Source organism: Vigna angularis, chromosome 1 (genome assembly GCF_016808095.1).
Source record: "Vigna angularis cultivar LongXiaoDou No.4 chromosome 1, ASM1680809v1, whole genome shotgun sequence".
Lineage (NCBI taxonomy): Eukaryota > Viridiplantae > Streptophyta > Magnoliopsida > Fabales > Fabaceae > Vigna > Vigna angularis.
The window spans coordinates 13,841,218-13,861,798 of record NC_068970.1 but is presented as its reverse complement, the minus strand read 5'-3'; the positions used below and the strand labels follow the sequence as shown (position 1 = coordinate 13,861,798).

Genomic DNA, 20,581 nt, shown 5'->3' with positions numbered 1-20,581 from the left:
TCATCAATTGCATATTTGTTATTCGAAACATAATATTTCAGTCAAACATAATATGAAGTGTTGTACAAAGTGTTTGTAATGTAAATTTGCAATTTTTTTGTCAAAATAATTGTATTTGTAAATTTTGTTAAAAAATAACACTCAACAATTATATGGGGACTAATAATATATATTTTTTATAAAAATAAAGTTAAATTTAGTGTGCTCTAAATTTATGTGTTAGATAATATTTTTCTATGGTGTGTGATTCCCAAGCGCTGGAAGGTGATTGCTTTTTTCGACAATCGTTCCTGTTTCTTTGTATGTTTGGATGAGGTCGAAGAGCGTTTGAAGAACGAAAATCTCTTTTTAATAATTTTTTTTGACAATTTTTTTATAACTAGTAATTTGTGATGGATGTATTTTAAATATATATATTAATAAAACAGTGACGTGTAATTTATTGTTTAAAAAAATGGTTAAAATATCGAAGAAGAATGGGGGCATTTGTTGGAGACTCAAGCGATAACATTCATGAGTTGTTAAGGTGAAGGTGTTAGGGACTTTTTGGTGCGCTGTTCCAGACATCCATGGCGGTGTAGTTAGGTTCAAATATGGTATGCAATAACTCATTTAAGATGGTGACACAGAACTATTAGAGAACGAAATTCTGAACGTTTTCCATAAACTGATGAACTGATATTTGGAGAAAGGACGAGTTAACTATACGAGACAGAATTCAAACGACCTCTTTCTTAGTTCAAAGTTTTGAAGATTCTCTGGGGTGATGCAGGACTATGTAATTATAGGCATCCAGAGTGAGAAAATCATCAAGTGTTGGGGAGGTGCATTGGCGAGTGAAGATCTTGCAAGCCTCCTTGTACATTCCCTTCTTCATCTTCTCTCTCCCCACTTCCTTTTCAATCCTTCCCATCTCTTCTTCAACCACCCTGCCGAAAAGTTCTCTGTTCATTCTAACTCCAACTTCATCCCCATTCAGTTCCACTCCATACTTGAGCCACTGCCAGTTCTGCACCCTGCTAATCTCAGCAGTCGCAGCATCTTCCATCAGGTTGTAAAGAGGCACCGAACCGCTTCCGCTCAGCCATGCTGCCACGTACTGAATCCCCACCCTTGTGTTCAGTCTCAGACCTTCCATAGTGCGGGCTCCTCTTGGTGTCTGCAATAGGTCTTCCTCAGTTATGTTTGCAGCATCTTCACGTTGGTTTGTCTCTATCTGGTTTGGAGCATTGCCCATGATGTTGTTGAAAACCTCCATGCAAGCTGGAATGAGACCAGGGTGTGCAGCCCAAGTCCCATCGTGCCCTGCCTTCACTTCTCTAAGTTTGTCCTTCCTCACAAGTTCCAGTGCTAACTCATTAGCCACCGGATCCTCTTTGATTGGAATCTGCGCCGCCTGTTGAACAGCTTCAACTTTTCAATCTATAGATACCCTTTTGCTTAGAGGTTATAAACAAGCATGCCAAGTAGTAAACCAGAGAAGTTCCATTACGTACCATTCCTCCCATCGCATGCACACCGCGCCTGTGACACGTCCTTATGAGAAGATCAGAGTAGCTTTTCATGAAGTGTTGAGTCATACCAACCTGCACCCTATCTGGTAGGAGGCGATCTGGGTGAGCTTGGAAGGTCTTCACATAACTGAAAATGTAATCCCAACGTCCACAGTTCAGACCCACCGAGTGTTCCTTCAGTTCATACAGAATTTCATTCATTTGAAACACTGCAGGAAGTGTTTCTATCAGAACCGTCGCCCTTATGCTTCCTCTTTCGATGCCTGCCACCTTCTCAGCCTTCTCAAAGACGTTGTTCCATATCTTTGCTTCCCTATCAATCACAAAGTTCTCGTGTTACTTAAATGTTTTTTATGTTGTTCTCAAATCAGAGTCGCAATTTCACCTTTCTTATACAGGGTTCTTAATATATAGTTTTTTTTTTTTACCTTGAATGTTCCATTTTGGGAAGATAAAAGAAGGGGCCAAAGCCAGCACCTTGAATGCGCCGAAATTCCGAGTGATTGTGATAAAAAAAGAGGCCAAAATCAACAATGCAACCGGTTGCAGGTTCACCATCAATGAATATATGTGCCTCGGGTAGGTGCCAACCTCTCGGTCGCACAAAAAGCTTTGCTGTTGGATGATTGAGCTTGTAAACCCTGTTTCTTACTTTGTCATGGAAGCTTATGGTTCCATCCACGGCATCCTTCAAGTTCACTTGGCCTCTCATAAGATTTTCCCAACTGGGTGACAGTGCATCTTCAAAATCAGCCTTAGAAAAAAGAAAAAAAGAAAAAACAGTTGGTGAAAAGAAAAGTGCAAGTGTAAATAAATTTTTGATGGTGAGTAGATGTACTAACCATGAAGACTTTAGCACCAGAGTTGAGAGCATTGATGATCATCTTTCTTTCGACAGGACCAGTGATTTCCACCTTCCTATCTGCAGCAGCTGGTGGAACAGGTGCACACACCCACTCTTGCTCTCTTATGTACCTGGTGGCAGGATCGAACCCCGGAAGAGCCCCTTCATTGTACCTCCTCTTTGCCTCTCTTCTCTTCTCTAATGCATACTTGATATGGTTCCTGAACTCACGTTGAAGCTCAGCAACGAATTTCAAAGCATCTTTTGTAAGGATTTTTGCAAACTCTGCATCATATCTTCCCCGAATATCCACTCCCTCTGGCACATCATAGTAAGAGCCGTTGCTTCCAAACTCCATCTTCTTTTTCGTGTGAAAAATACAATGTGACACGAGAACAAGGGTTGTGTTGAATTTATATACAACAAGTAGTTCACTTGGGAAGTGTGGAATGCTGTGGGCTGCATTTGGCGCTACTATCGTGTTTGGATTTGCGTTAAAGGAAGATGTAGCTTCCACGGATCCATCTGCCGTGATTTCTCTGAAATACGTAATCCTTCTAACTATGTCTTCCTAACACAAAATGCTTAACCCAAATTTTGTCAGTATTCGCGGGCACAACAAATATAAGAGAGAATGCGATATTTCTTATCTTGGGCTTACCAAGCCCATATTCCATCCAACAACAAAGCCCTATACCATATATCATTAAGATTCTCCCTCCAATTAGAATGTGAACGTAAATACTCACAAATTTCACGTCAACTCACTGATTGAGGGTCTTCATATTTTGGGTCTTCAAAGTTTGGGCAGAAATCTTCCAACGAAAACATGTGAATGGATAGAGATTCATATATTCAGATTTAGTTTATGTATTGCGTCTTCTATAAGTTCTTTATTTATTTAAAGGCGAAAAAAATTCTAGAAAATTAATAATAAAAGCACCAAAAAAATGTATAAAAACCGAGAATAAGTCCACGCATTAATCCTTCTATAAAAATGGAAAAAGATAAGTACGAAACATATAATTGGTATTTTCGAAACATATTTGATTATGTAATAAATATTAATAAAATATTTATAAAAAATAATTATAATTTCGACCCAAATCGCTTGCATTATATATATTATTGATATTTCCCTAAATAATAGAAAAACTAATTATATCTTTTATGTAATTATATTTTAAACATAACTAAATTTTAATGTTTTATATAAATTAATTAAGATTAAATTAAATGGTGATATATGATTAAATAATATTGTTCAGATAATCATTTTTGGTCATATCTTACATTTGCAAACATTAAAATATTATAAATAAAATTTTAATTTATTATAACATATGAAGCATCATTATGTTATAAATATAAATATTTAATTTTTTTAACAATATATATATATATATATATGTTTAACAGTTCTCTAAGAAAAGTTAATAATGTAATTATATTAAAGACATCCTCCTTTCTTATGATTTCTTATTATGTAAAAGTAAATAATATTGTCAATTATCATTGATTTTAAAATTAGAGATTTGGATTTGAATTGGATAGAATGTATCTGGGTTTAGATGAGTATAATTTCATTTATACAATAATAGAATCCATAAATCTTTTTCTACTAAAGAATTAAGATAATATGGTGTGTGGAAATTTTCAAAATTATTTAAAATTTTCGTTTGATTTAATACCGGTATGTTAGTTTTATTTAAATAGATCTTTTATTTTTTTTAAAGTGTTTCAATATTTTGTAAAAATGTTTAATTAGATTCTTTTTGTTGACTGCGTTTAAAACATTAACTACATAATGTTTACTTTACCCAAAGATGAGTGACCTGCGCAATTTTGAAATACATAACAACACTAGTGCAATTGACGTGATAAAATTAAAACGTTACTTATATACACTTATTTAAATTGGTATTGTATATAAATCTACATTTTGAAAGGAAAATATTTTAGATTAAGTTTTGAATGAATTTCTCATGAATTTTTGTTAAACAATACTTCACCAAGATTACGATTTCCATTGCTTTAACAAAGCAATAATCTCTAAGTGTCAATAATCATTGAGACATAAATCTGTATATTTCGTATCTCTCTAATTGGTTATTTTTCACCATGAAATGAATTATTTTTTCAAAATTTATAAAATTTATTTAATTGAATTTTAATATTCCATACTTATATGATTCTTACTATTTTATAAGTTCGCGTTCTACTTAAATTCACATTAAATTCTTTGAATCAAAATACAAACTTAATACTCTACAATTTTGTAAAATTTTGTAAAAATATATTATAAACTAATTTTGAATTTTTCCGGTAAACTAGATAATACTTTGAAATGAATAAATAAGTATCCAACTACATAATTAACTCAATCTCAAAAGTTAGTCAAGAAGAAAGAAAAATAAAGACTTAAATACACGAAAATATAAGACTTCATCATCTTATAATATTATTTCTTATCACAATGTCATGTTGCCTTCATGGTCTTCCATAAACCTAAGCAACCAATCACACTCTTGCTTTTCTTATTCATTTTTCTAGTGCTGTACTTATGGATCTTCAAAAAAGAGTTATACATTAACATCATATCGGTCACCAATGAATAAAATTACACCAAACTGCGGCAAAAGAGTTATACATTATCATTAGATTTAAGAATTCTATGCTAAGGTGTGGTAATTAAACCTAGTTTATACTCTCTCTTTTTTCTGATCTTTAGTAGAAAATAAAATATTTATTAATTAAAACAATATGGATAATGATATATATGAAAGTAAATAACAGACACACGTGATTAACATATTCAATCTAAAATTGAATTATTCTAGTACTATTTGATTTCGACACTGGAAAGAAATAATTTGCTAAAAATAATTGTTAACAAGATTTATTTGATACAAAAAAGAAACTCTATGCATTAAAAAGTGGGGATATGATGGAAAAACGTTTTGAGCAGAAAAGTATAAGATAGAAAAAGTAACAGTAGAACTCAACCCTAGTTTCTAAAGTTGCATATATAGTTGAGTTGTGACGTGGGGTTGAAGTAAAACCATGCCTAAGCTTCTATTTTCTAAAGTTTTTGTCACACTTGCTCTTGATTTTTTCTCCTTTTCCTTTTCTTTCGGCTAATAGTAGTACTCCTTATCTCTCTTTGTGAGCAGCCACAATAGAAGAAGTAGAAACAAACGGGTAACTTGAAAAGAGTTTGAATTAAGATTTTGGTAAGAGAAGATGAAGTTAGGCACATGAAGAGGTTACAACTCCTAGAAAGTATCTAGACATTTGTTTATATTTTATGGCACTATCGTAATGTGGGGTTCTAGAATTAATATGACATGTTCAGGAGTAGAAAACAAACACGACCCATCCCTATCTGCATATAATATTATACCTCTATTCCTTACTATATATATATATATATATATATATATATATATATATATATATATATATATATCTGACTTCTGCCCAAGCCACATATGAGGAAAATTCTTGAATACCTGTCACGTACCTACAGGTGGCAAAAACAGCAAATTATTATGATTTAGAATGACTTAAGAATGAGATAAAATATTAGCGCACCAAGAATAGGATAGCTCCTGCAATTTATGTATATTTGATCTCCAAAGATTCTAGTTGCTTTTAAGTGTCCAAATCTGGTTGGCTTTTGATGCTCTAATTATGGAGGGACTCTCTTCTTTGTATCTAAACATGGCAAGCAAAACACTGTGCAAATTCTGCATGTGGTCTGCGTCATTTCTTTTTCTTTTATATGTATAAAAGGAAAAAATCAACGTCTTTATCTTCTAGATATATAGCATGCACCCTGTTATATATAGAAAGATTTGTGTTTTTGTTTTTTAATTTGTTTAATCATTTGTTAGACTTTGTTAATAACGCCTTCAACTATAGGAGATGTCATTCATGGCTGAATTTGACATGAAGATGGAGTTCAGAGAACTAGAAGGAAAATCCAATTTTGAAAGTGTATATGTAAGTTATGTGTAAGATGAAACGAGTCGAGTATACGGATAATACCTACAACTTAATTTAAAAAATTGTTCACCACTTGACTCGCTACCTGTGTGGATATTTTCTTATTAAAAAATATCCGTGAGTATTTTAAAATTCGTGGATATTCACAAATATTTAAAAATGTATATTTTTATAAATTTTTAAAAGAAAATTTAAATAAAATTACAAAAATGTATAAAATATAATATAAATTAAAATTTAATTTTAATTAAATTTGACTTTATAAAATATAAATTAATTTAAATTTTAATTAAATTTAACTTAATAAAATATAAATTAAATTTTTATTTTTTGTGGGTAGCAGATATCTGTCGATACGGATAATATAATATTCTCACCCGATCTGTTTATAAGTGTGTATTAAAGTATCCGTTACCCGCAACTTGCGGATAGTGAATATTTACAGTACTAAATATCCGTCGCGGATTTTATTCATAAATATACGCGAGTGCGAATTATTTTGTAATATATGTGAGTGTGTTATGTAGACATTTCATTATGTTTTCTTTTTCTTTTTCATCTATATAATTAGATTGTAGATAGAGTTGGTCTTCTTGAAACGATACCAAAAGGTTGAAAATTTAAGGATTTTTTTTTAGATAATTATGAAACTGTTATTGTTTATTTCATGATTTTTCTAAAATAATACACTGGTTTAGACTATATACATTCACGTGAAAGATAGGTAAATGTTTGTCCTTGTATGGACAAAAGTTTATAATAAATTAACATCTTTAATACGATTGAGGAGTCGTATTGTGTTGATTTTGATTTGTTTTTTACTAATTTTAAATATATTTCTTCACATTGTTTGTAGTTACTCCCCACAAATTCTGTCCTCCACGCACTGACAAAACTTTTTAAAGTAGAAATGTGAATGTGTGGTGATTAACTTGTCATGGATACATATTAATCACTTTAAGGTTTTCCGAATGTTGTTAATGTTTATGGGGTTTCACTTTTCATTCATTACAATAATGCTTAAAAGATGCCACAATTAATGCATTCGAAAAAGGACTAAGGGGGCTATATCGAATTATCATATTATTACATGGAGGATAAGTAATTAATAATTATAATTTAAATACCGAATCAAACATTAAATGTGTGTGTATATATATTGATATTTATTATTTATTTCATATATTTATTTACTTTTTTAAGTAAAAAAGAAGTTTTCTATTTTTAAGAAACAAATTCTATCTACTTATAAATATTTATTTTAAGATTAAATGGACTAATTGATAATTAAAATATGGTTTAAATTTGTTTAGTATGTCTTTAATATAAAATAAAATACATATTTATGTTTTTAATTGTAAGAGTAAGACCTAAGTGTTTAGCGATATAAGTTTTAATTGATGAATAATAAAGAAAAATACCTATAAATAATACTATAAGAGTTCATTTATTCTTATATATGAATTTCACTTATTTAGAATATTATTCTTTTTGTGTATTCTCTCTATCTTTTTCTAAGATTTGAGTCATAATAAATTTCCTATATACCTAAATAACTAAATTGAATTGAGGATAAGAACTCACATTAATTTTCCATTTTTAATATAATTTTCTACTACTCTCCTTTTCATATTATTTAGTATAAACATTGATAAATACTCACTTATAATATACGTGAGACATTGGTAAACTTCGTAAAACATAAGGCTTATTAATTGATTTGATGGATATCTACAATTCTATATCAACAATCACATAGAGTGGCACGCTTGACATGATGATTCGTTGTGATTTGAACCCAAAAGGAAATCATTGTGACTCGTGAGTCAGCAGCAAAACTAACTAAAGTCACGGAGTAAGAGAGGGTAAATGAATAGTTTCTGTTGAAAATGTTTATAAGAAAAAATAATTGTGTTCATATTTTTGTCACATTGGCAATTTTCCTTTTAAATTAGTGAGTTGTGAATATTGTTCATAATTCAACCACTCTAAAAGAAGAAGTCAAAAGTCGTTTAAAAAATCAATAATTGATTAAAAAATATATTTAAACTGATTTGGATGTTTTTAGAAACAAATAATTCAATTTGGCATGTGGTTTGATATTTTTGAACATTTCTAAATAAAATTAAATCAATATAATCATTTAAAAATTATTAAATTATTCATTTTTTTACTTACACATAATATATTAATGAATTTAACTAGGATGATGTCTCAATTTTTTCGTATTTTTATCCTTAGTACCTTTTTTTAATGAGATTGAAAGATAAATCTTTGATAGTACCATTACTTAATGATATAATCGATGTCATCCAATCCTCCTTCGACATGATTAACCTCGATTAGTTTATTTTTTCCGATACAAAGCTCTTATAGTTGGTTCTGGTACCAATTATAACACATTATTAACATGTAAAGTTTTTTTTTTCATCTGCTTGTTAGTGTTTTTTATTAACTTGAAACACTCAGATAAATTTTGATAAAAGTTTCAAAGTTCACAACAAAATTTGTACGAATTGTTTTAAATTTAGTTCCCTTCTAATATACTTGTTAGTTTCTTTTGTTATTTCCTTTAGCTAGTGCATTATATGGTAGGAGATAGGAACCGTGTTTGAGTTTTTGATTTCAGCAATCTAAAAATAAATTGTGACAATTAATATATTTTACTTTTGAGTTTTGTAAAGGATTACTTTTGAAAAACAATTATTTTTATTTTATGAAGCATTCTTCATATTAAATTAGATTAAACACATATATGTGTTACTCAATATTGCCATTTTTGGAAAGAGACATTGTTCTATTCTATTTGCAACCTTTTTTCATTTCAATTCACAATATCCTCTTATGATTTGTAAAGTTTCCTAGAAAACAGGGAAACACATAATGTAGAAAACTTGAAAGAATCACCTTAAACACGGCAGTTTGAAAAGGTGTCAAGAAATTAATATATGAGTGTAACCTCATCTTCTTTAGAAAATGATGTTCTTTTTCCCATAAATATGTAATAAAAGAGTAACTCGACAGAATATGGTGGAAGAAGAGTTGTTAGTGAAGAAAAATACTGAAATAAAATAAAATACTACTAGAACAAAATACTACAGAGAAACTAATTTTAATGTTTTTGTTTTAATTTTCGTAAAACGTTGCAAAGTGGAGTCTAAGAGTTTGTGAAATTAATTATGTTGAAAATTTAAGTATATATATAAATTTTATCTTTTTATAATTTTAGATTGAAAGTGATATCAATTGTATAGGTTGGACTTATATTTTATTATTATTGTTATATTTTTGGGGTGAATGTTCTTCTTAAAAAAGTCATCAATAGTATCAGAATAAATAATTTATTACAGTGACCGGCTCAAACGAGTACAACAAAAATTAAGGTAAACATGTCTTATTAAGATAAACAATTTTAGAATTAAACATCGTGATTGAAAATATTTTTGTTAGAAAAAAAAAATATTAATATAAAACTCACTTTTGATGAAAAGATTGTTGGAATTTAAATTATTAGATAAAAATGAAAAAGATAAACATAAGATGAAGATCCATAATTATATTAGCTTAATATTTTAAATTGAGTGAGATATCCATATTTTATGAGAATTGAACTTATATTACATTGTTACTTAGCTGATAAAAAACTTTTCTTAAAAAAGAACTCATTGAGTTATATAATGTAAAGGTAAACTTCCTTTGTGGCTTTATATTTTATTTTAATTTATTTACAAAAATCGAAATACTTTAGTACAAGTAGATATATTATTTAATAATACACATTTTGAGGAAAATAAGACATTAAATTTATTGGATTATTGGTTTAGAAAACAAAGTAAAAAAATTATGGAACACAATCAGAATATTTGATTTGGTCGGATTCAAGTTTTTTATATTCAAATTGTAACGATATATATCTTTTGTGTTTGACCAAAATAAAATGAAATGGCATAATAAACATTTATATTTTTTATCTTAAAAATAAATATTTAAATTTTTTAAACCAAAGATGTCCTTATAAAACATTCAAGTCTTAATATTTCAAGACTTTGAAAATGTCACATGACTATCATGCAATAAAAATTTCAAATAAACCAGTATTTTAAATTAAAATTGTTGCCAAGATTCATTCGAGATATTTAAGATTTAAAAATAGTAATATTCAATTTTGATTAAGGAACCGTTTCTACCATCACAGGGTGTATTCATTAAATACCAATTGAGGAGAAACAACTTTCTTGATATCATGCTTGATGTCTTTATCCTAAAGTGATAGAAAACAAACACTCTTTGTTAGAGTATTGATCATATCTCCAAGCTAGGTTAGCGAACTCAACAGCTAAGTTTTGGTCAAACATTGAAAGCAACTATAAACACAAGTTAGGGTTCTCTACTCAAATCCATTAATGTACACACTATTCACTACTCTCAAACTTAATAAATGAGACATAGCATTTGAGGTCAAAATCCACCTAAATTAACTCATTAATATTTAAATGATAATTACAAAACTACATATCATCTTCATACATAACCATTCAATTTAGCTAAGAATCTAAATGTGATCATGTTGGTATTGTCCCTTGAAAATATATGGAAGGTCCCATACTCATTTACTACATGTGACAATGAGTGGGCTCAATTAATGCTATACACAATTTTATCACTTTAAGTGTAAAATTACTAAACTGATTCTTTTTAGGAACAAGAAAGTAAAAATTTAAATGATTTAATATTTCAAAAGTAGTTAAAATATAAATACTAAATAATATAGTTTTATATATTAAAGGTATTAATTAATGCAAAAGATATCGACAGTATTAAAAAACGTTATATCTAATAAAATCATGTTTAGCAATAAAATACATTTTAGAAATCAAACCAATGGATCTATCTTAACTCTTTTCTCTCTAACCAGTGGATAGGTTAAATTGATTAACCTAACCAATTCAATCTGACATCTCTAAAGAAGTGGAAGCACTGGAAGATAAGTTTTGATAAAAACAATAAAATATAATATCTACCCGCCCAAATTATAATTACTACGACGACGTTGTTATATTTCCACCTTTTCAATATACATTACTTTCAGTGGAAGCTGTCATAAGATAATAGAGTTAAAGATAATTAATAAATTATAATCATGTTTTAATCAATAAAAAACATCAGGTTAAATAAGTTTTTGTTACTTAACTTTTATATGAAACAAAACTTTATTTTTTTTCTCAAATTTTAAATTATTTTTATCTCAAATTTTATTAATAAATTGATTTAATCATCATGATCCATTGACGTAAAAGATTGGTGGATGTGTATTATTTATGTGCTCATATGTTAACACGTACGAATCTACATAATGACATGTATGTGTTTATTTTAACACGCGCTGAAACATATATTTTTAAATTTTTAACTTCTGATCTCATAAACTAAATTCCTTCATTAATAAAATTTGAAAATAAAAATGATTTAAAAACCAAAATGGAGAAAAAAAATCCAATAATTAGTACAACAAATAAATTTTTAAAATTTAAAAAAAAATCGATTTTGTTTTGTGTATAGAGTCTATGATCTCTATAAAACTCGCTTTCACACTTTACTTCAAGTCAGCTTAGATAATTATTTGTGTCTTAGTATAATTTTTTTCTTATTCATGTTTCAAACTGTTCGGGATACTTGTTAAAAGTATTCTGACGCTCAAGTCATTAATTGGTCAAAAGTTAGATTAAAATTTTAAATTTATAATAAATAAATTCACTTATCTTTTTACCTTTGACATCGTGATCCAAAACTATTAAGCAATGCTATCCATAATCTTGAGTGTTTAAGGGTGGTTAATGCTAAAGAATGTTCGCTAAACTTTCTCTCCTTTTCGACCGCTTGATTGATAAACTTCTTATCATTCACTTACGGCTTATAAATTGTTTGGCAAGTCGAATTCATTTGATGATTTCATCGGTCGATTTTGTCACATGATCATTTGGTCATACGATTTCTTAAATGATTTTTAGTTTAATTACCAAAAATATTTTACATATATGAAATATAAAAATATAAATTTAAAAAATATGTGTATAAAAAGGAAATTACCTTTTAATGTATAAAGGACTGAGAATTTGCCTTTATTCAAAAGTCGAAATACAATAATTAATGAAGAATTATAAGATGAATTTGAATGAACGAAAGTCATATTTTGCTGCAAAATCGTGAAAAATCCAGTTCAGTTCACCACTAATGAACACAAATGCAAAAGTAGATACAATAAAATAAGGAAAAATATAACTAAAACTCTAATGCAAAAATCTAACACCATATGATAAAATCAGAGAGAAACATTGATTGATTGACATTTCTTATTATTTATATATACACTTTGGTATTTCAATACTATCGTACTACAAGAGTTGAGATAAAGATAATTCAAATAGACTTTTCTCTTTCAATTATTGGATAAGTTTTTAAGGATAAAAGGTCCTTGGAGTTAAGTTCCAAAGCACTGAGATTCAATGATTGATTCTCACGATGTTAAACATTGATCTTATATGTAGGTATGAAAACTCTCTTTCGATTGAACTTGTTCCTGGTATCCTAATAGTTTTTAAGACTAAAGATAAGCTTTCTTCCTTCAATCTTCCTAAAACATTTTTAAGAACAAGATTATAATAAAAAAAAAATAGCAAATACATAAAATAATTGACTCTAGCCCTCTTATCAGAGTTGATGTTGAAAAATCAATTAAAATAAAAAGACTTTATATATTTCTAAATAGCATAAATATGTTTCCTAAGAAACCCATTAATTGAATTAATAAACTTGTTGGAATAAACGGAGACATCTCCCACCCACAGCGTTGTCATACTTATCCCTCACCACTCCTCTGACATAATGAAGCACAGTGAGAGAGTGATCTGACATGAATTGCGATGCCTATCCAAACGGGCACGCAATGGGTTTTTACAGATGCAGTTCACTTTATTCATTTGGAAGGTACAAATTCAGCGAGACCTAAAAAATAAAGATGGTTTCTGATCCCCAAACATAGCCTGATCATCAACATTATTCGGTGAACAGTGATAAAAGGAAACAAGATGTGGTATGTGGAGCTGGGTGAATAATGGCACTACTTATGACCTGACCATCAGATCCTCCACTCCCACCAAATCGTACCTTGTGTTGCTCTGACAGCCCTGCTTCACCACCGATGCACACCACGTCATTCACTTGTACTACAAAAGTGTCAACCAATCACAACCTACGCCAAACCAATGGCCCTGATTCCTCCATCTGTACTCACTTCTTGCATGCACATGGGGTCCACGCAATAATTGAACTCTAACTTCAAATTTCAAATATCAATGCCTCAGGACTATCCTCTGCCCTACCACCCCACACCTTATAGGCACGATACTCCATGGATTTTCTTTTCCTGGGACCAATAGGGAAAACCTGCCCACCATTCTACGTGGCTTTCTTCTACATGCTCAAGGATTGCTTCCACACATCGCAATGGTTATCGACAGTACTGTCACTCGGACCCACCCTTTTCAATCAATTTTTCCATAATTTCTTAATAAAATCATCCTACACCCTTAATTACATCATTTTCTCAAAAATATTAATTTAGTTTTAACCCACTTTTAAATCACTTAGAGCCTTGTGCCTCTAATACGGGTAAAACTTACATTAATTTTGTTTGCGAAAGTAGTTACAAAGAATGCAGCTGGCGTAGGTGATTAGCCTAAACAAGAGAATTTACTATAAACTGGGCCTGCCTGGTTTTAGGCACTACTTAAATTGGCAAGCAAAAGTTTGGGAAAATGTAATCTCACGTCACGAAACTTCAACTCTGATTGGTGTCGTTTTGTGGGTCTACTGTGGCTGCCATTGCCTTTCACACACGTGGACACGTGGTACTCAGTTGTGAGCAGGATCTGGAATCCTCCCAAACCTCATATCCAACGGTCAAACTTTCTCATTCACGATGGCCGAAGCTCGCAATCTACGTGCCGCTTTTCTGTAGCTACCACTCGGCACTCCTCCTTCTCCCATTCGTCCCTTACCTTTCCCTCTCCCAACGCATGACACGTTTCCCTCCTTAACCAATCCCCTTCCTTCTTCACTGTTCCTACACGTGTCTCCCCTCACATGTGTCCCTTTCACCCTTCCTATAAAACTAACGCATCTCTTAACTCCATCCCTGTCTCCATTATCGCAATACTAACATTAACAAACAACAAAAGCGGTTACTTTAATCACACTGCAAATGGATGGCAGAGGAGGTTGTTGCATCGCCCGCTATGTACCCGGTGCATCGCACGTCTCCACCGTCGACAAAATAATGCTTAGGTTTCGCCCTATCGCTCCCAAACCCGTCGCCGCATCCATGGCTTCGGATGCTTCTTCCTCGGAGAGCAGCGACACCTTACTCAAAACCAGAACCGCAAAGAGAAAGTGCGCAAGTGATATCAACCGTACCGCCAAACGAAGGACCCGCCGCAGGAAGAACACATCCTCTCCGAAGCAGAGGCCGCCGACGGTGACTCTTCCTTTGTTGCCGGAGACTCCCGTTCGGAAGGATTCTCCGGCGGGGGATCTAACTCCACCGGTAGCAAAGGAAGCACGAAACAACGACATCGGCAACATCAACTACTTGAAGAAGAGCGTGCCGACGTGGGTGAGTTTCCAGAACCGGAGCTTGACGAGCAAGGTTGAACCGTACGGTGCGATTATGGGAGGGTGGTGTTCGTGTGTGACGGTGGAGTGCGTGACGGACACGTGGGTGGAGGGCGAGTGGCTGGGGAGTACGGACGAGGAGCGGAGGGTGAGACTTAGCAGGGACACGTGTCCGGGGTTCATATCGGACGGGCACGGGAGGGTGACGTGGACGAACGAGGCGTACGGTGAGATGATGAAGGGAGAAAGACAGGCACCGGTATTTCTGGTGATCAAAGAGGGTGCACTGGTTTCGTATCCTTCCTTCACTTGTAAGGTGAAAATGGTGAAGTATTCGTTTGGGAGGGAGAGAGGTTCGCTTACGTTAAGCTGTGATGTGTGGAGAATGGATTTTGGTGGTTTTGCATGGAGGTTGGACGTTAAAACTGCTTTGAGATTGGGTTACTGATTTCAGATATCATACAAAGACATCGCTTTTAATCCCAATCGAACACTTTTCGTTGAAGTGCTCAGAACTGTGAATATATGAATCTATATATATAACTCCTGAGGCCAGCCTGCATGACTGACTGTAAATTAATGCATGTATCTCGTCTTTTGTTCCTTAGACGATTTTCCAGTTTGAGTTTGAGCTTTAATCACTATCTTGCAACATACCCTTCTGCCAAGTAAAAGTATTATGGTGCTTCCATCTCTTTATTTCATGGATTGAATTTTGTTGTTTGAGATGGTGCTAGGTAAGGTGGGGAAAAAAGGGCGAAAAATGTGTTCTGGGGGAGATGGTCGCAACCCTAATCAATGTCACTTGAGATGTCTGCTGATTGCACCACGTTGTTGAGTCCAAGCCAAACGTGTAAACTTTTACTTTTCCAGCATCTCATTTGGATTTTACTCTTTCTTTTTCAAAATCAAGAATTAATTTAAATACACTTTATAAGGCATCTGGTGCACAAGTTTCGAATGATAAAATGATGCTTTATTATTTCCTAGATTTAGATTTTCGCGAATATCATAAATATTATTATATACATGAGGAGAAAAGAAAGAAACGTAACAAGTATAGTTACAATAAGCATAACATATTTTTGTTAAGAAATTTTTCTGCCTCCTTCAATTCTACACAATATATTTCAGGTGAGTAAAATTAAAATATATAAAAAATTCAGTTTTAAAAGATAGTTTCAGATTTTATCATTTTTAATCCGTCAAAGCTTCTTCTACTAGCATGTTTCCTTGAAGGCAATTTCTTTTCTTAGTCCCGTAACTTCTTTCCACACCTCCATATACTATTTTTGGAATTCTCCAATTTACCTTGTGTTATTTTATAAGAGTCTTTGGCTGGAATTCTTTCTGAACTGTATATTTTGGAAACCTTCATTAATTCTCTTGTATGAGTTATTCAATGAGCATGGCCAAAGAGGGAGAAAGAGAGAATGGAAAAAGATTAGGTATTCGAAGATATGAGGGAGAAAGAGAGAATGGAAAAAGATTAGGTATTCGAAGATATGGTGAGAAGAAGAATAAGAGGAAATTAGTGTGAGAAGATTGAAGAAACACATCAAGAACATGATAAAGACATTGATAGTGGGATATAATGCGTATGCTGTTAAAAAGAAGAGGGCTTGGAGGTTGGTATATAGCGGTGTAGGCGATGGGTTGCGTGGAGGAATACATATGGTAAAAAGGTGCAATTGGGAGTGAAACGAATGATAATAGTAACTTTATAAATTTACCACTCAGAGGCAAAACCTCTCCTTTAATTAAACTCTCTTTTACATCTATGCGTCTGAGGTAAGATGTAAATTTGTTTAATAAGACGATTATTTAAAAATAAAAACTGAAAAAAAAATTATATATCCACTAAATAGAATTTTTGTATATAATAATATGCACTGTAAGAAAATAAACAAAAAAAAAAAATCAGTATCAAAATCCTTTCGAAATCCTCTCAAAAAGTGGAAAACCGTCTCTTACACGACTCTATGTGTCCCATAAACTTGGGAAATGAACCATCCTATAATTAATGTAGTTGAACGAGGACCGACAAAGTCCTCTCACAAAATCGATGAAGAGATTCACTCTTCATTTTCCAGTAGCAACATTTTATTTTTCGAAAAATATTAGTAGTAATTAGGACTAAATCCTCCCTAACGTTTTACATTTTAAAAAAATATTGTTCCTTATAAGGACTAAAACATCATTAAAATTTTATTTTTTAAGACAATTATTTATTTACATGGGCTAGAGAGGATATGAACCTCACTTTTTGGTATTTTAGAATAAATATTAAACCTAGAGCGGGTGTGACCCTCACTTTTTTATTCTTTTAAAAAAAATTGTATGCGGTTTTTATGAGTTTGCATATGTTTCTATTAGCTTTAATTTTACTTTTTCTTAATTAGTATTTTGTTGGTTGATTCGATCGTCTTTCCGTTGTATACAGGTTAAGATAAAATTTTCGTGAATTAAGTTTTGATTTTAGATAATTTGTTAATAATATTTTTTTGTGGGTGTGGAATTGAATTACTTAAAAGTTTGTTGGGAAAAGTGTTCAGTGACTAGAAGATGAATTGAATAAGTATGATGGTTTGGTGTTGTGAAGATGAATTGAATAAGTATGATGGTTTGGTGTTGTGATATGCAGGTGAATTAGTTTATGTTGTAGTGTAGAAATTTTGATTTATAGGATGAAATTGTACTGAATTGCGTTGTTAGCTTCTTATTGGATTGTGGTGATGGGCTTCATTTTGTTTTCCAAGTTAGAGAGTAACGAGGTTACTCCCTACTTCGTGTACTCCCATATTATTTAAAAATTTCAAATCTAATTTTTATATTTTAAAAAATTTTACACTTTTTTTTTTAAAGGATGTTGACATCCATTGAAGAATGTCCACGTCTATTTAAGCTTAATATTTTTTTTAATTTTTAGTTTATTAATTTATTGTATTAATAATAATTATTTAATTAAATAAAATAAAATAAATTTATGTGATATACTATGAAAAAAATTTAAATAATATATAAATAAAATAAAATAAAATATTTAAATAAACTAAAAATTAAAAAAAAAAACATAAACCGATGTGACCACATTGAATATAATTAATTAAAAAATATTATAATTTAATTAAATTATTTAGTTAAATAAAATAAAATTAATTTTCGTAATACATTAAAAAAAATAAAAAAATTTAAGTAATTTATAAATTAATTAAAATATAATATTTAAATAAACTGAAAATTAAAAAAAACACTTAAATGGATGTGACGCATTCGTTCATTTTAATTAATTAAAATTTTTTATAATTTAATTAAATTAATAATAATTATTTAATTAAATTAAATAAATTAATTTATTACGTAATTATATATAAATTAATTTTATTTTATTTAATAAAATAAATATTATTAATTTAATTTATGTATTATTATTTAATTAATTATTTAAATATTTTTTGTATAATTACTTAATCGGATGTGCCACACATCCGTTAAGGTTTTTTTGTTTAGTTTTTAGTTTATTAATTTATTGTATTTTAAATTAATATATAAATATTATTTAAAATTTTTTATATTTTAAATTAATTTATAAAATATTTAATTTTTTTGTTTTTTATAATATATTACATAAATAAAAAATATTACTAAAATAAAATCTGAAATAAAAATAATAAACTAAAATCTAAAAAAAATTAATATATGTAAACAGATGTCAACTTCCGTTCACGGATGTCAACATCCGTTGAAGGTTTTGGTGGTGGTGGAGGGAGCAACACTCGAGAGTAATTTAATTTCAAGCACCACTTTGACAAGGAATCCACTGATTTTGTGACGTTAAATGTCAATTTCTAGCATTGGACACTACCTGCATCCTCTTCGTAAAATGAAGATTCTTACTTTGTTAACCGTTGGATTGTATTAAAATTTTAACATAGAGTATTAGACACATAGATGTTTACTTTGATCAATAAGATCTTTAGTTAGAGGTCTATAGTGAGATTAGTTTTTGTGTAAGGTTAACGTATAATAGGTTGTTGATAACTTTGACCTTTATTAGTTGTTTAGTGCATAACTTTTTTTACAAATACTTAATCTGGTTAATTATTTTTGAATTACATATTTTTTCAATTATATTTATTTTGAATGTTAAAACATACTTTTTTTGAGTTTGGTACCAAATGTAGTTTTATTATTAAAACCCCAAACCAATTTGTATATGAGTTGTTAAGTTAGTTTGTAATAACTTGTTGTTATGTGAATGTGTGGGGATTGTATGAACTTTTGGAATATAATGATGTATGAATCTGTGATGGTGATGAGATTCTAAGAAGATAATCCCTTGTGTTGTATGGTCTTTAGATGTGAATTTAAAGTAGGGATTTATAAATAGAAGTTATCGTGACACTCTAGTAATTATTCATATTCATGTAGAGAAGAACAAGTTAAGAGTTGGGAGTAGTAGGAACGAAAGAACACTTTGGAGTTTTGCAAACCTGTATAGAATTATTGTTGTGGGTGTAGGTTATCCATCACAAATGCTAAAACTTGCAAGTAGTTATACAATAATGTTGGTTATGCAGAAAAGTAAGTCTAATGAATATTTTTCAATGTGGCTTATGGGTTACAATTGTATGAATTGCTTAGTTTATCAATATTGCCTGATTAAGGATTATATGATATCTCTTTTGTATATTAACTTATCCTTTTTTTTTTGTATGTTTTATGTTTGTGTTCTTCTTTTGTAATTATCACCTTTATTGATGTAAACAGATCATGAGACGGATGGCGAGCTATCTCTAGAAGTTGATGGTGATTGAGTTGAATAGTTATAGAGTTGTAACTCATTATATTTTCACCCTTTCAAAAAATCTTCAATTTTGTAACTTTTATTCTTAGATTCATGTTGTATACATGAATTTTGGTTATGATAATTATACTCATTTGGATTAATGTAATAGCATTTGCATTTATTTATCATTTTGCACTGTTTCACTTAGTGGTTTATACTATTAAATAAGATGTTTTAAAATATATCAAATAATAAAAATTAAAAGTTACTTTTGGTATTATAATTTTTCATACACCAAAGTAGTAATTTGTTCATATAACTAATAATTTAGTTGTTTGCTTTGATTATCTTTTTTATCTACTACTCTAATTAATCCTTTGTACAATTTATTGATATATAAATTCATAACTCTTTTGTTAATCAACATACTTTATCGTTATAAAAAATGAAATATTTTATGTTAATTTTTTAAAATAATAAATTGAAAATATTTAAACCAACACTAAAAGTCTATTTAACGTATTTTTAACATATTTATTATTTAAAGAGTGACTAATTTTTAAAGCATATTTTTTTTATATTCTTTGAATTTTTTTATTTTCAATTTTAAAATATAATAATTTATAGTTATTAAATGATGGTAGGAATATACATTGATTTGGTGAATTTAGCAACTCACAACACAATTATAAAAAGAAAACATCGTCTAACTACACATATTAGACGAGTATCTCCACACTAATTTGATGAATATAG

The 20,581-nt window shown here is 30.2% G+C and overlaps 2 protein-coding genes across 2 annotated transcripts; one reads left to right on the top strand and one right to left on the bottom strand.

Annotated features, from left to right (window-relative positions):
* Positions 1–636: 636 nt before the first annotated feature.
* Positions 637–2,748, bottom strand: LOC108334006 (malate synthase, glyoxysomal). The gene is made up of 4 exons (XM_017569573.2): positions 2,357–2,748; positions 1,943–2,268; positions 1,497–1,827; positions 637–1,396 (listed from the first exon to the last, which is right to left on the bottom strand). The coding sequence occupies exons 1-4, from the start codon at positions 2,714–2,716 to the stop codon at positions 740–742; spliced, it is 1,674 nt and encodes a 557-aa protein (XP_017425062.1). The 5' UTR covers positions 2,717–2,748; the 3' UTR covers positions 637–739.
* Positions 2,749–14,547: 11,799 nt separating this feature from the next.
* Positions 14,548–15,975, top strand: LOC108338354 (uncharacterized). Its single transcript, XM_017575179.2, has one exon. The coding sequence runs from the start codon at positions 14,627–14,629 to the stop codon at positions 15,482–15,484; it is 858 nt and encodes a 285-aa protein (XP_017430668.1). The 5' UTR covers positions 14,548–14,626; the 3' UTR covers positions 15,485–15,975.
* The last annotated feature ends 4,606 nt before the right edge of the window (positions 15,976–20,581 follow it).

Excerpts from the sequence above, each read along its gene's own strand:
- LOC108334006 (XM_017569573.2), bottom strand. The coding sequence starts at position 2,716 with ATGGAGTTTGGAAGCAACGGCTCTTACTATGATGTGCCAGAGGGAGTG. Across the intron at positions 1,828-1,942 it reads CCCAAAATGGAACATTCAAG|GGAAGCAAAGATATGGAACA; the intron begins GTAAAAAAAAAA and ends TGTGATTGATAG. Across the intron at positions 1,397-1,496 it reads TGCATGCGATGGGAGGAATG|GCGGCGCAGATTCCAATCAA; the intron begins GTACGTAATGGA and ends GCTGTTCAACAG.
- LOC108338354 (XM_017575179.2), top strand. The coding sequence starts at position 14,627 with ATGGATGGCAGAGGAGGTTGTTGCATCGCCCGCTATGTACCCGGTGCA.